Source organism: Python bivittatus, unplaced genomic scaffold (genome assembly GCF_059951505.1).
Source record: "Python bivittatus isolate LINGU-HERP-01145 unplaced genomic scaffold, Pbiv_v1 ctg000700_np1212, whole genome shotgun sequence".
Classification (NCBI taxonomy): Eukaryota; Metazoa; Chordata; class Lepidosauria; order Squamata; family Pythonidae; genus Python; species Python bivittatus.
The window spans coordinates 83,497,694-83,513,295 of NW_028277098.1; the positions used below are offsets into that span (position 1 = coordinate 83,497,694).

Sequence of the window (15,602 nt, forward strand, 5' to 3'; positions counted from 1 at the left end):
TAAAAAAGAAGCAGTCCTTTGATTACACAGTTGTGGCCATCTTCTTGACTTTTTTGAACCTCCCTCCAGATATCCCTTGGTAGAAAGAGAAAAAAGGGTCTCATTGAGTCAGACAATAGGTGACTCTATTCAGTTTGGCTCTGGCCCAAACATGAGGGTCAGTCCTGCCAGTCCATAACTGGCAAGAAAAAGCAGAAGGAATGTGACCTTGCTATGAACTCTCAAACAGTTGGTCTTTGTCAACTGAACTGATCATCTTTAATTGAAGATCCCAAGAACTGAATTTGGAATATTTTGTATGCGGAGTATGTATTCTGCCATTGATATTTAAAGCATTTCATCCCCCGTGGTGTCCCAAACTGTTCCTAAAGTGGTTTAGAGCCAATATCATATATGGTTTTATTCAAAATATATCTGTAAACTCAAAACCAATTCCAGCTACCTGAAGCAACATTCAGGTAAAGCTTCCTTGGCAAAAAGTTGCCATGTGTCTGTGTATTCTGGTTTAAAACATCCAAGAGTGAAAATCCTGTGATTGTGCAACATAGCTTATTGCCAGGTAATATAGCAAATGAAATGGGCTGTTTAAAATGCTTTAGGACCCAATGTCATTCCACCCCCTCATTTCCAGAAGATGTTTTTCAGTGCTGTTTATTTCTCAGAGCTTCCAAGGCACTTTGAATACAATCCAGTTGTGAGAATTTGGATTAAAGGTAATGAGATGAAATAAATGACTCTACGCATATTATCTGGGCTAAGTGTTATTTATACGGTGACCCCAGCATTGCTGGCTTCAAACTCCTATTGGTTACAAGGTGTTTGGAAATAGTGCAAGATTAGCTTTCTTACCATTCTAACATGATAAAAATCTCACAAAAAGACCGGCTGAGGATATCATGAAATTCATTGTGAAATGCACACTTGGCTAACTCTGCAAGCAAGGCAAGGAAGGAGAAGCTTAGCCATCTCCACATCACAAGATGCTAGTTTTAACACGTATTCAGCATGGACAGAAATATATAATCATAATAAGATGGAAGAGCACCCTGTACAGTTTGAAAAGGGAGGTTTCCATGTGGCCACCAGAATCACCCACTCAAAACACTCCCAACCAAAAAGAGAGCATAGAAATAGCTCTCCAGCCAGTGCCCTTCCCCTCTCCTTGACTTGTTATGCTTGTTTGCAAAAGGCTTAATGCTCAGCATGAGTGCACCATGGCATGCTCTGTAGCCATCTTAGCTGAGGATGGGGAGAAGCCCATGGGGCCAGGAGGCAGCCCCAACTGGAATTCCTGGAAATAGGAGAGCTCCCTGTCAATAAGCTCAAATGATGCAAGACACTTAACATCTATAATCACAAGAGGAAATTCTGCTTTCTGAGATTTAGGGCAGGAGAACTGAACTTTCTAAGGAGGATGGTGTCATTTGAGTGTTGGAGCATAGGAGTGCCACAGCCCCTTGTGGAAGAGCTCTTATGTATGTCACTTTTCCTTCCAGATCAAGTTCAGGGAACCCTGCTGATGCAAACTGAAATTGGGTAGTATTATTGGTCAGCCATTGTGCCAATCACTAAATCCAAGGCTTTTCTTTCACAGCAGGGCTATCCTTGATCTGATGGCCTTTGTTTCTGTCATGAAGCCCCATTTACTTTAAAAGTGAACTCTAAATTAGAAAAGTAAATGTTGGATAAATGTTTGATTAGCAAACCATTTTAGGGGACTGAAAGATCCATGGTACAGTTTTGAAACTGCAGTTATTATCTAGTTTGGAGCCTAGTCCAGGAGAATTTTGAGAAATAAAGATAGAAGAATAAGAGTAATAGCCTCACAGATTCATACAATTGTACAGTTGGAAGGGATCTTAAAGATCATATAGTTAACTCTCTACTCGAGATCCACTCCAGCATCTCTGACAGATTACCATCCAGCTTGTTTGAAGATGTCAGATGAGAAAGAACTAACCACTTAATGTGGCAGCCTGTTCCATGGGCTTACAACTCATACAGTCAGGAAGTTCCTCCTGATGATGATCCTGAGTCGGCTTCCTTGTAATTTTAACCAACTGATTTTGGTCTGAGTGGGGCCGTTGAGGTCCTGTCCCAGTTCCTGGAGGCTGTGTGGGGTTGGATGGGGAGGAACTATCTCCAACTCAATCCTGCCAAAACTGAGTGGCTGTGGATATTAGGCCCCCCAGGATCTGAGGATTTTCCATCCATACTCTTGGATGGGGTAGCACTTCCCCACTCAGAGTGGTGTGCAATCTGGGGGTCCTCTTGGACTAACAGTTCCTGCTTGAACAGCAAGTGGCAGCTGTGGCGAAGGGGGCCTTTGGTCAGCTCCATTCTGGTGCACCAGTTGCACCCTTTCCTGGGTTGGGAGGCCCTTCATATGGTCACTCATGCTCTAGTTACCTGAAGGCTCGACTACTATAATGTCTTTTAAGTGCCCTTGAAAACCACACAGAAGCTTCAGCAGGTTCAGAATGCAGCAGTACAGGCAGTGATGGGCATGCCTTGGTATGCCCATGTGAGACCTCTGCTCCATGAGCTGCCAGTCTGCTTCTGTATACAATTCAAGGTGCTGATTATTACCTATAAAGCCCTACAAGGCATAGGGCCAGGTTAATTGAGGGACCCCCTATCTCCTATGGTTTCTTCCTGGTGCTGGCAGAGTTGGCATGCTCCAAGTCCCTTCAATTAACCAATGTCATCTATCTGGACCCAGGAAGCACACCTTCCCTGTCATGGTGCCTGCTTTTTAAAATGAAATCCCTTTGGAAATCTATGTGGCTCCACCCTGTTTGTGTTCCATGAAGCCTTGAAGACATCGCTGTTTTCCCAGGTCCTAGGGTGAGACAGATGGGGCCCTTTAGGTAAGTTTGTTATTTTTGTTTTCTGTTTGTATATTGTGCCTGGATCCTATCTTGTTTTTGCTTTGCATTGGCTTTTAAGTTATTTGTGAACCACTCAGAGTCAATTGGAGTTGGGCAATGTCCACATTTAAATAAATAAATAAATAAATAAATATTCATTCTACAGCGCCTAGCACCTTCCAGATATGTCAAGCCGGCAAATCCCAAAATTTCTAGGACAGATGCTAACTAGGAATTCTGGGAGTTGTGGGTTTCACACATTCCTGGAAATCTATTCTAAGGAGTACAATCAGTGCTGCTATAAATAAACAACATATGCTTTGCTAATTATGCATTCAGGTTCTGATTCCTATCTATTGTAGACCCTGATTTTCTTGATCTTGATATGGCCGTAAATAGATGATATGTTAACAGTATTTTGGCCAGTAGAATTAGAAGTGGTTTCTCAAGGCTTCAAAATCCTAAAAAATTGTAATACACCTATGCCTTGTAACACAGTACAAAAAACACTAGAAGCATTTGCAGAAGCAAAAGAAAGTGAAATAAAGCATATCTCCAATGCTTCACATTTTCTATTTGCATTAAGCAGTCATAGCAACCGCCCGCAACAGTATTGGGTAAAAAAAAAAACCCCTCCAGATCAAACCAGCCATTAGCTTGCACACACATATAAACATTTTTTTAAAAAATTTCCATGATAAGCAATAAAATCCCATTGAATGCAAATCATAAGTAACATTGACTATTTCAGTCCCAAGCGTTAACAAATATCAAGGTATAGATTACAACACATTATTATCAAATGTTCTTAAAATGATAGCTTGCCTAATGTGAAATAAGGGATTGGTTTACTAGAAAGCTAAAACTAAATTAGGCATATAAAATTAGCTGTTAATTTATACACAGAGCTGTAAATTTAGGATATAATTAAGGATAAGGCATTGAAACTAATTAAGCACTTTCCTCCTTGTATTTTTATTTCCCTTACTGAGAGGTGACAATTTCCCTGAAGAACTGATATTGAGATTAATTATATATTGAATAGAGATGTTTGTCATGCATACCTAATAAGAGAATTATAAAATTGAAAGGGACCTTTAGGCTATTGGGTCTAAACCCATCTACTTTAAAGCATCCCTGATGGCCAGCTGTTCAGCCTCTATTTTAGCATATGGGATGAGGGTGGGAACTGGTTCCACTATCTACAGCTTTTACTGTTGTGATGTTTTCTTGATGCTCAATTCAAATCTCCCTTCATATCAGTTAAACCTATTTCAATGTATCTTATACTTGATAATGAAGAATAAAGGTAATGAAGAATAGTGTGGACTTGTAGAATTCCAAATTACAGCATCAAAAATGAACACCAGTGACATTCATTAAAATGTTTGTTCCAATTATTTTATTTTAGAATTTATTCCATCCTACCTCCCTGTATTCCTCTATACCAAAGCAGATGTTGAGGTGCATTTTCCAAGCAGAACTTCATTCAGCTTCCTTTAGCAATACTTCTATACCATAACATGGCTGGCATGAAATTCAAATGAAAGAAAGGATTTCTAGCACATAGTTAAATTATGGAAATGTGCTGCTTTGAAAGGGTCTTAGCCAAATTGTGGAAGAGTAGAGCCTTAGCAGCAGTTATTGTTCATGATAGATAAATAGACTTCATGGTCCCCCAAAAAGTATAGCTAGTTGCTTGGTGACCTGTAGGACAATGGGAGAAACCTGTTATTTGTTTGAGGGCTTTTTGGAAATATTTACCAGCCATAAATAGAATTGTGGACTAGATGGTGCCTTGATTGGATCTGGCAGGAATCTTCTGAATTTCTTAAGCTGATGCAAATGCCTTTGAACCCTTTCCTCAGTTCATTTCAACCTTCATCCACATTCCTCCTGATTGTTTTTAATTTTACATGTATGACATTTAGATCCCAGCAACTTGTTTTCACAAAAAACTGACAGCACTTCATGAAACGGCCAGTTCTCACTCACTACCTTTACTCAAATTAAATGGAATATGCCATCAGAAAATGTGAACAGTGGTAAACTAAATTTTAGAATCATAGAACAAATGTAGAACTGGAAGGGGCCTCCTGTCCAGTGCCAGAAGCATCTCTGACAGATGGATGCCCACTTGCATTGAAGGGGAGCCCACCTTGGAGTAAGTAGCTCCATTGTTGAACCACTCTGTGAGGAAGACTTTCCTGACATTCAGCCAGAATTTGACTTCCTGAAACTTAAATCCATTATTCTTTGTCTGGCACACTGAGATGATACAGAACTTGACTTGACCTTCTCTGAGACATTCTTTCAGGTATTTGAAGGAGGCTACCATATCCCCCTTCCTTTCTTCCCTCCTCTTTCATAGGATTTATATTTTAGTCCCTCATCAGCCTCATTGCCCTTCCCTGAACCTCCCCACTTTCTCTGAAACCTTACAGTGTCATGCCTAGAAGTGGATGCAATGCTTGAGGTACGGGTTGACCAATAAAGTATGCAGTGGAACATGTACTTCCTATGATTTGAAAACCATACTTCTGTTGCTGCAGGCTGGCACTGCCTTTGACTTTTTTCACACTGCTGACTCATAAAGTTTGCAATTAGTTACTATTCCAAGATCTTTTTATAAATACTGTTACTAAGCCAGGAACATCCATCCTATAGCTGGGTATGATTTTTTTTTTCCTAAGTGAAGGCCTTTGCCTCTACATTTCAATGATGGTGATGGTGGTGGTGGTGATGATGATGATGATGTTATTTTTAGCCTATTTCTCTAAGCCAGAGTTAGGCAGCCTTTTGGTAGCCAAGGGTCGCATTTAACATGGAGGGAAAGGAGCTGAGGGCAATGAAGTGCATGGGACAACAAACACACAAGGAGGCAGGGCTGGGTTAGAGGATTGTTTTTAAGCATAACTTTTGTTTTAACAAAGTTATGCTTATTTAGACTATGCATTACAGCTTCCAATTTATTTCCCATCTCCAAAGGGAAGGAAACTAAACCTTCAGTTTTCAGCACTCATGGTTTCCAAGGCCACAAACTGGGGATTCTGAGTCTGCCTGCTACTGTCAGGCTGCTGGTTATCTATTCCATCTTTTATCCATCAATAACATTTTCAACTGGGGCATTAGCCAGGTAGTAACTGAGGTACTACCCAACCCTATTTTGGGTCATCTGAAAATGTCATAGACATCCCCCAGGCACTGGGGCCAGGAAGTTAGTTACTCGAGTTCTGGCATGGGTATAAGTGATATGGGGCAACTGAGATTTTTCTAGGGGCCTCCAATGATTTCTTCCTTTTTTCCTTTTGGATTGATGATATTTTTATTTATTCACTGCCCAGAGTTTTGAGGGATCAATGGATGGCTATTTAAATTTGATAAATAAATAAACAAATCCCTTCCCTGGCCTAATTCAACCCATTACTAAAATTTCCTCCAGAGGGAGAAGTGTTTGCAACCAGATCAGATCTGCAGTTTCTCTGCTGGTTACAAGGAAAGCATTTACATGTTCACAACACAGCTTCGTGCAAACTGCTATGAATGAGACTGTCATTAATGCTATTATCATAATTTCATTTTATTCAGCTTTTCGTTATCCAAATACTTTTACAATTCTCTCTAATTCTTAGAACCTCATGGTGTTGGTGGCATCAAGGTAGGAAGGGAAGGGAGGAGCTGTGGAGGTGGAAGAACATCCAAATCAAAGAAAAAGTAGCACATGCTAATTTGCTTCCAAACTAAACTAGTTAATAAGTAAAATAATTGTCCAATACATGTTAATTTGGGTATCTCAAATTAGCTAATAATATGCAGGAAGAATATTAGATTACACTCTAGACAAAAGAGCTCTGATAAAATTTCCTCAGGGACTTTAATCTCATATTTTTTGTTCAGGCTAATTAGAAATTCTGGGGGGGAAATAGAGCAGAGAAATGAAGAATGGGCATGGCTTTACTTGCGACCTGAAAATCCAGACTGTTATCAATAGGTACAATAATATAAAATCCAGAGTGAGTGAACAGACAAAGCAAACAGGGAATTTTGTATAGGAGCGGTAGCATAATGGAAAAGTGGTTTAGAGGAGACAGCCTCTAAATGTGGCCATATGAAGGAAATGTGTCAGTTGGGGATCAGTGCCCTACTCCCCTCCTATAGGGTCTCACAATACTGTGGGGCTTGGGTGCAACTTGGGAAACTGAGGCAATTAATTATCGACTCAGCTCTAGCTTCAAGGGAAAGGTGGCCAAGATACTTTTGCAGTTTTTCGTCTGAAGCTTCAGGGCACGCAGCTGAGTTTCTTATTGTTGGGAACTTCTGTTTCATCCTGCCTCTAGGGAGCTGTCTTCTCCTTCCTGCAGCCAAAGGCTGTGGTATTTCACCAGTTGTAAAATGGTGAGCACGACTGGGTGATGAAGCCCTGTCCTTTTTTTAATGTGGGTCACACATATTGCATACATATAAAAAAGGGCATGCTTTGATCACCCAGTAACGTCCACTACTTTGGCACTGTTGGCTCCCCCATGAGCCAGTTTACCCCTGTTCCCCCATCCTTCCAGCTGCTCCAAGGGATGGTTTTGCTGCCTTCCCATGCAGGAACTCACTGTTGGGGTGGGGGCACAATATTCTCACAGCAGAATATGGAGTGGAAATAATGAGTGTGGGATGGGGGGACAGTGGTTGGCTCTCTTGTTTTGCCCGTCCCACTGACCAAATGGATGGAGCACAACTGGCCACATAGGCAAAGAAAGTGCCATCAGTGATGCAACTCACATAGCAGCATGTATTTGCAGGGGAGGTCAAGACCAATGGCTGTGTGAAAGCACTCACAGTCACCTCTGGATACAAATTCTGTGGAGTCACTATAATGTACTGGCTAAGGTGTTGTACTGGGGCCAAGGAGATCCATGTTCAAGACCATCCTCAACCAAGAAAATTCATTGGGTCAGTTTCTCAGCCCAAACACATTTGGGGAAAAAATGGTAAAGGGAGTGCTCTGTATGCCACCTTCAGCTCCTGGAGGAAAGACAGGATGTAAAATTAATTTGATACAGGTAAGGGCATATGGAAATTTTGTGGCTGTGTACATCAAGGACATAAGTGTCAAGCAAACTAGAAACTTCAAAAGTGTTAGACTTCAACACAGAATTGTTATGGGTAACATTATATATGTTATCACTACCACCAAGGTAGTACTGTATGTATGTATGTATGTATGTGTGTATGTATGTGTGTGTATGTGTGTGTGTGTATCTTAATATACATATCACATGAACAAAATATTCAATCTTAAGAGAGAGAAAGAAATGAGGGAGATATCAAAAGGAGAGAAGTCTGAATGTGTGAGGCTTGAAAATGCAGAAGCTCAGCTAGGATATCCACTACAGGTCAGAAACTATATCACCAACTCCAAGAGGTTTCCATCATGGTAAATAAACATTAACAAGAAAAGTGTTAGAGAAAAGAGAAAGGCTTTTGTTGACTCAGGGTAGTATAAAGGAATCTAAACATTCACCAAAGAAAAGCATTGCAATGAGAAGCGTATTGCTGGTTTAATGAGTATCGACAATAAAACATGGTTAAAACTTCAAAAGATTTAGAACAGTTGGAACACTGAATGAGAAGAAAAGGAGGATAAGGAGATTTCAAAGAAACTAAAATAATTATTTGTCTCTTTTTGTCATAGAAGGTATAAGGTAACTTCATTGTCATAGAAAGTGTAAGGCAAATCTACTGCCTGAATTGATAATCTTAGGGAATCTGAGCTTTATAGTAGAGACAAAGTTCTAGAAACTTTCTTATGACTACAAACTGTTTTTTTTTTTAAGTGGCCTGTCATGATGATTGGAAGTGTGGCAGCTGATATAATGACATCACTAGAGTAGGGTGATCCATAATTTTGGGCTCTATTTTATTGGGTTGGCAGGTTTTAAGGGAAAAACTGTTTTAAACCTTAATTTCCCACCATGAAGAAAATTACTCTGTTTTCCAGGTGTTTGGGAGAAAATTTTTTTTAAAAAAACCCAGAAAAGAACCAGAAACATTGATCCTACTCACTCCAGGGTGATCTGTGTGTTCTGGCAAAAGAGGTGCTGTAACCTGTGAAGCACCAGGTTGTACAGCTATACTCAGTGCCTATTCACCACTGAAAACAAGTAAATAGCAAGTCCAGATGAGACTATTTTATACTCGAACTATTTAAGAGTTCTAAAAGAACTCCAGTGTGAAATTGCTGATCTTCTAACAATAATAAAAAAACTACATGGTGCTATATCAGAAGACTCAAATATTATAACACAATTATTTTAAAAGATCTCTGGGAGATTCAGGAAAATACAGCTTAATATCTGCCCTGGGTGGTTTGGTAAAGCATTATTCAAAATAAAATTATTAGATAGATCTTGCCAAAGAAAAATTAACATGATTTCTGCAAAAGTAAGCCTTTTCTCACTACTCTTTTAGATGGTACTTTGAGTGTTTCAACCAATGTGTTCATAGGCTTCATCTAAACAAACTTAACTTCATGGAGTAAAAGAAGAGATTCTCTTATGGATGACTAGCTGATTACAGAACAGAGAGTTCAAACAAATGGCCAGTTTTTGCAATGGAAGGATACTAGTACTGGGATCCCCAGGACATGTCCAAAGCTGGCTGGGGAATTCTGGGAGTTGGTCCACACAGCTTAAAGTGGTCAAGGTCGAGAAACACTGCTTTGGAGTGTGCAGGAAAACCAACTAAACCAGCCAAGAGAGGTGACTGTCCAAGCTGTTCTTTAAAATCTCCAGAGATGGAGAACCACAGCCTCCATAGCCGACTATTCCACTGTTATAAAGATCTTACTGTCAGGAAGTTTTCCTTATATTTAAAGAAAATCTAGGTAACTGTAACTTATATCTATTATTTCTTGTCCTAGTTTCTGTGGACATGGGAAATAATTCTTGGCCATTTTCTCTATAGCTTTGCACTATGTACCTGAACACAGCATATCCCTTCTTGCTTACTTATGAATGGGGCATTTAATGTGAAACATTTGAAACTGTGAGAAATTTACATTTCTCGCTTTGAAGCCCAGAATCTTGATTTCCTGGAATTCCCTGAAAGCTTGCTGCAAGTTTCTGGTAAGTTAGAAAACAAATACCAGTGGTGGGCCTTTTCAGCTGACATGGCTTTCAAATCTTTCTTATAATTCTTGTACATATAAAACTACTTTCACTCATCATTGGTAGCCATATTTCTTTCCAAGTTCTTGATCCCCAAAGTATATATTCCTCAAGCTAGATAGTACAACCATGAAGATTGTACAAAATATTTAAACACATGTTATGGTTCTAAAATAATTGGAATAGTTTATTTCTGTTGCAAGCATTGGGTTTGGTGGTTGTAGAAGCCAATCGTTTTTGAGACAAAAATTCAGCTGCCTTATGTGGGAATAATCTATGGAGAATTGGCTATAAACAGAGAGAGAGAGCGAGGGGGGGGGGATTTGATTGTTTCTACTGAAAGAACTATTTTCTTCTCTATTTGTTAGAGAACATTGGTTTATGTACGAACAAATTCATTTTATGCCCTGGCCATGGTACTGAAAGAAGGAGTTTCGTGGGATTTATTATTTTGGTAGCTTTTTTCAGAAGTCTGTCCACAGCCCTTGTACATAATCTGTTGTATTTATTAGCAGACACCATGGGGTGTGTGTGTGTGGGGGGGGAGAGGAATGAAAAAGAAGCAACATCTTCAAATATTCTGATTCTGCCCGGGTATAACTTTTGCACTCTAACAGGGTGCTGAAAGAGGGAGACTTTGTAAATATTGTGGGCGAAGTTCTAATGCTGCTAATGTAATTAAATAAAGAGAACTCTGATCTGAAACACACTTTGAATCCATATTATGTGCTATATATGTCATGTTTATGCAGCATAATCCAAAAGTGCATCAGGAACTCAACATCTGTTTTTCAGGACAGACAGAATTCTTGCTAAGCAATTCAAAGAAATACACACACACACACACGTCATCCCTACCAATGTGTGTGCGGAGGGGGGAGGGTCTGTCAGAAGGCAGTGGTGCATGTTATGTACTGTCTCTTTAATTCTTCAATCTGTTGTCTGTGGAGCCCCATGAATTCTGACAGAGGTGGGGCTAATTCTGGATTAGTTGTAGAAAAGCATGTATGAGTAGCTCCTTAACTGTTTCCTTCCCAGACACAGAGACAAAGACATAAAGAAAACCTTTGAACTGAGGTGTCTTATAATGGAAGAAAAAGAGACAAAGGCACTCTGAATGAAAGGAAGAGAAAGACTGAGGTGGTTTTGGAAGCTCAGGAAATGCAAAACAGCCCTTATGAATCACGGGTCTAAAGGTTTCTCTCGTGCCCGCTGGCCCCTTCCCCCCAAAGGATGATCCTATCATGGGAGGCAACTGACCCTATGCATAACTCAGCTCCCATATATTACGAATCCCAGGGCAGTGGCTGGTGTATGCTGCATATGTATGGCTGTGCAAAACAAAGGTCAGGCATGAAGCATGCAGGATACCCAAAGGGAAGTGCCTCTGCCTTCGACATTTGTAACAAAATCCCTGAACCGAACAGCACCAAGAACAGATTTTTGGGTCCAAGAAATAGCCTGGCACCTACGAGTGCTGCAGTGTCAGAAATAAAGGGTTGGTTGGGGACAGTTAGACCTTTTCACAAGTATATACAGGAACTCGGGTCCTAACATGCCTGCCTCTATTCCTTTACCTGCAAACGATTCATTTTTCTATGCTGCTCTCTCTCTCTCCCCATTCATTCAGGAGCCTAAAGAAACAAGCTGTAAAACAAAGGCCTCTCCATATACATCATGCAAATCTGACCCCCAAACCAGACAGAGACAGATTTGCTCCTTTCCTCCCGTGTTTGGCAAATATTGTTGCAATGGCAGAAATGCAGAGACCAAACATACACATTTGCTTCGACTCCCTCTCTCCAACTGTTCCCCCAGGAAAAGCAGCCAGCTTCCCCCCTGCCCCCAGCCTCATAATCTTAACATCCCAGAATGTGCAGGAAATCATATTGGCTAGCAACCCCTTCTTTGGAGTCCAATGAAGCATTTTACCTTCTGTGAGCTGAACGATTGGGTCCAATGATACAAAACCAGTCTGTCCTTGGACCTGAAGGCAGGGTGTGTCGGATCCTGGTTCTCCTCAACCTCCATGGATTTGCCTGCATCATTCTCCAGCGCTGAAATGGGCCACCAGCTGCAGTTGGTGGGAGTAACATTGTTGGGAGTCGCCATGACAGCCCCAGATTATGGAAGAAGAGAAGAAAAAGAAAGCTGCAGCTGCTGTACAGTCAGAGCATCAGACGGGCTCATAGAAATACATTTGTGGCTGGAGCCAAGAGGGTGGAATTTCATTACTCTGTCTGGGTTGGCATAGGGAGCCCAGGTCAGCAGGATCCAAAGCAGCACTGCTTTGACAAGAAAAGAAGGAGTATAGCTGGGCTCTCTAAGCTCCTATACAACCATGCAAAGGGTGCAGTGAAAGAACACTGATGCGCTGCATTGTGCCAATCACAGACACAATAGACTCTCTGTGCCACCTGGCGACAGACGAAGGAGTCAGCACACAACTGGAGAGAGTGCATTTTGTAAGCCTCCTTGATCAGAATGACTTGTGGGGGGTATAAGTTAAAATGTCTGAATAATCAGGTGTCCAGATAGATGAAACTGATGGAAATGAAGGATATCGCTCTACTGTTATGACCAGATCCAGAATTCTGATGTCCAGTCCTAAAGACTGATTATTCAGATTATGAATACTTTCTGCTTAATGTGCAGATTATGCTGTCTGGCTAAGTTGCAATGTGATTTTGGAACATTTTTTTTAATTTTCAGATTTCAAGCTGTGTGTAGGAAACATGGGGACTCCAGATGCATGAACTTATATGTAGGTACTTCTCAACAATATTTTCTCAACAATTGCCAGTCATGAAAGCTAAATGGAATCTCCATGCTTAGATGCAATGTATCATGAGTTGGAGGAGGAGAAGAAAGAACTAAGAATAGTTATTACTTTTATATCATGCTTGAAAGCTTCTGGAGCCATCTGACTCAATGCTTTTAGACTGACTTTGATCTTATATAACAAGCCAAATAATTCATATTATTGTGATAAATACTAACTGCATTTGAGTCATAGTTAAATACATGAATCAAAGTTGACAATCTAGCCTTTAAAAAACATATCACTCTCAAGTAAGGAAACTTCTAAAAGGGAGGGAAAAAACACCACCACCACCACCAAATACTGGGCTAGTGGAGACTTCCTAACTTAGAGCTCCTCTCATTACTAGAAATACTGTCAGTGATCATACTTGTCTGGGGAGGATGGGAGTTGTAGTCCAATATGGCTGGACTGATCAGAGAGATAATCCAGGGCTTAGAGATGTTCAGCAAGCTTTATTTATTTAACCATGTTTATTTACTATGCTCAGCCAAAGCAACAAAATGAAAACAATACAGTAGAGCATCACATTATAAAATATATTAAAGACAGCTCAGCATTAAAATTGCATAGGATAATATTCCATGAAGTTAAAGCTTGAGTATTAAAAAGAGTCTGAGTGTTTCTCTCTCTCTGATCAATCCATGTCTTATTTCAGATGGAGAATGGAAAGCCTTCAGGGTCTGGTCTCAACAACCAATCTTAAAGTCTGCTTAATTATCCTGGTGATCCCAAGTTATTTAGGATTTTTATTTATGTATTTATTTGTTTGTTTGTTTGTTTGTGCTTTTGAATCAGTCTTGACTCCTGGAGACTGCCTGGACAAGTCCCTGCAGTTTTCTTGGCAAGATTTCGGAAGTGGCTTGCCATTGCGTGCTTTCTGAGGCTGAGAGAAAGTGGCTGGCCCAAGGTCACCCAACTGGCTTTGTGCCTAAGGCAGGACTAGAACTCATGGTCTCCTGGTTTCTAGCCTGATGCCTTAACCACTCCACCAAACTGGCTCTCTGTTTAGGACATTAATTTGTGATATGCATTTTTCTTAAAGAACAATTGTCTAACCTGGCATTATCCTCAGAAATTGTTAGTCTTTACCATCCATCTATTGGCCACAAACCAGGAGAATTACAATGGGGCCTACAGCTTATGGGGAAAGTATATGCTTCACACATACTCATGTGGACTGCCAGGTATCCCAAGTTAAAAGATATCCTGGTTAATCAAGAAATTGTGATGAGAAAGACTCAAGACTCTGAAGAGCTGCTGCCAGCCAGTATGCACAATGGATAAAAACATAAATAATATAAACTAACTTTCTCTGTGTGACTCCAACATACATACATACACATACAAATAGAAAGCTTTGAATAGATAACTGATCAGCCTAAGCCTTTGGATCTACTCTACCCTGTCCACTGCCAGGCATCAGAATGGTTGCTTTCTAGAGTTGGCAGCCCGCTGCTGCTGAGGACAGAATCTTTTTGAAGCAAAAGAATGATATGGGCAAGGGAGAGAAGGCTAGAAAATCTGACCTGGGAGGCTAAACCCTTAATCCAAAGGGAACAAGATCAGCCACAAGGAGAATCTACTCCAAATATCATACAAAGACCTAAGCCCAAAATTTGGATGTTCATAGCTGTCTCCCCACTAGCTACTCACTGAAACTCATTTCTTGTCTCAGGATCCATACCAAGAGCTTCTTTACTCTGATGATATTTCTCTTTGCTGGTGTTGTCTTTTTCTTCATCCATCACTTACCAAGTCTTCACATTCCCAAGTCCAAGAATACAGAAACAGCAAGTCGACTGAATTCTTCTGCAGTAGGAGGAATAAGGATCCACATTGGTGGAAGGGCACTAGTCAAGGCACCTTCCTCCAAAGCATCATAAAACCTAATGTCTATCAAATGGGTGAATTTGACATTCCTGTTCTTTTCTGGTCTTCAAGATGATGTTGAGTCCTGAGCACACAGACTGCCAGATTTTATATCCTGCAATTCTTCCAAGAACTCAAAGCATCATGCACACCTTCCCCCGAATCACATGTAATTCCCCCAGTAACCTTTGGGGGCAGAGGTTAGGCTAAGGTAGCATTTTTTATGCCCTTCAGATGTATAGGCTAATTCCCAGAATTCTCAGCAACAGTCATGCTGGCTGGGGAATTCTGGAAGTTGAAGCCCATACATCTGACTTCAACTTCCAGCCTTCCCCATTATGTTATGCCTCCAGTTTTGTTTGTTTCAGAATGACAAATTGTAATGGGGAACAAGACATAGCTCTTCACTCAGTGTGTTGGTTCCTCTGTGTTCCTCAAATTACTGTGAGGAATAAATCATGCTGTTCTACTGCTATACCATTTCACACAGAGTGAAACTAGTCAGGATGTGTTCTGTGACTATAAAAGAAAAATGACATTTCCAGATGGCAGTTGCAAAGAACTCCAAGATCAAATCAAAATTTTTAAGACTAAAATTTTCCCCTGCAGTATCTACTATATTGAAAATCTTCTCTTCCAAATATGCAGCCTTGTTCATGAGCATGGAATAGGATTATCCTATTTTGAATTCCTGCACAGGGACAGGGTGCAATCTAAGATTTAAAAAGCTGTAATCAAGAAACATTTTTAAAGTCCTGCTACTCACAGCAAGTTTTGTGGCTTTAATAAAATGGCAAACTATACAGTAGCTGCATAGTCATAAATGCCTCAGGCTTTTCCATAAGGATCCATGCAACTGTACAGAATAAGGCTGTGTAA

General features: G+C 40.4%; 1 protein-coding gene across 1 annotated transcript in view; it reads right to left on the reverse strand.

The window, feature by feature from the left end:
* Nucleotides 1-15,602, reverse strand: part of GDAP1L1 (ganglioside induced differentiation associated protein 1 like 1) — a 59,046-nt gene that overhangs the window by 37,841 nt on the left and 5,603 nt on the right. The window contains exons 2-3 of the mRNA XM_025167785.2: nucleotides 14,508-14,663; nucleotides 11,963-12,104 (exon numbers count right to left, since the gene is read on the reverse strand). Of these exons, the coding sequence (XP_025023553.1) occupies nucleotides 11,963-12,104; nucleotides 14,508-14,599 (234 nt within the window). The 5' untranslated portion in view covers nucleotides 14,600-14,663. The remainder of the gene's footprint in view (nucleotides 1-11,962; nucleotides 12,105-14,507; nucleotides 14,664-15,602) is intronic.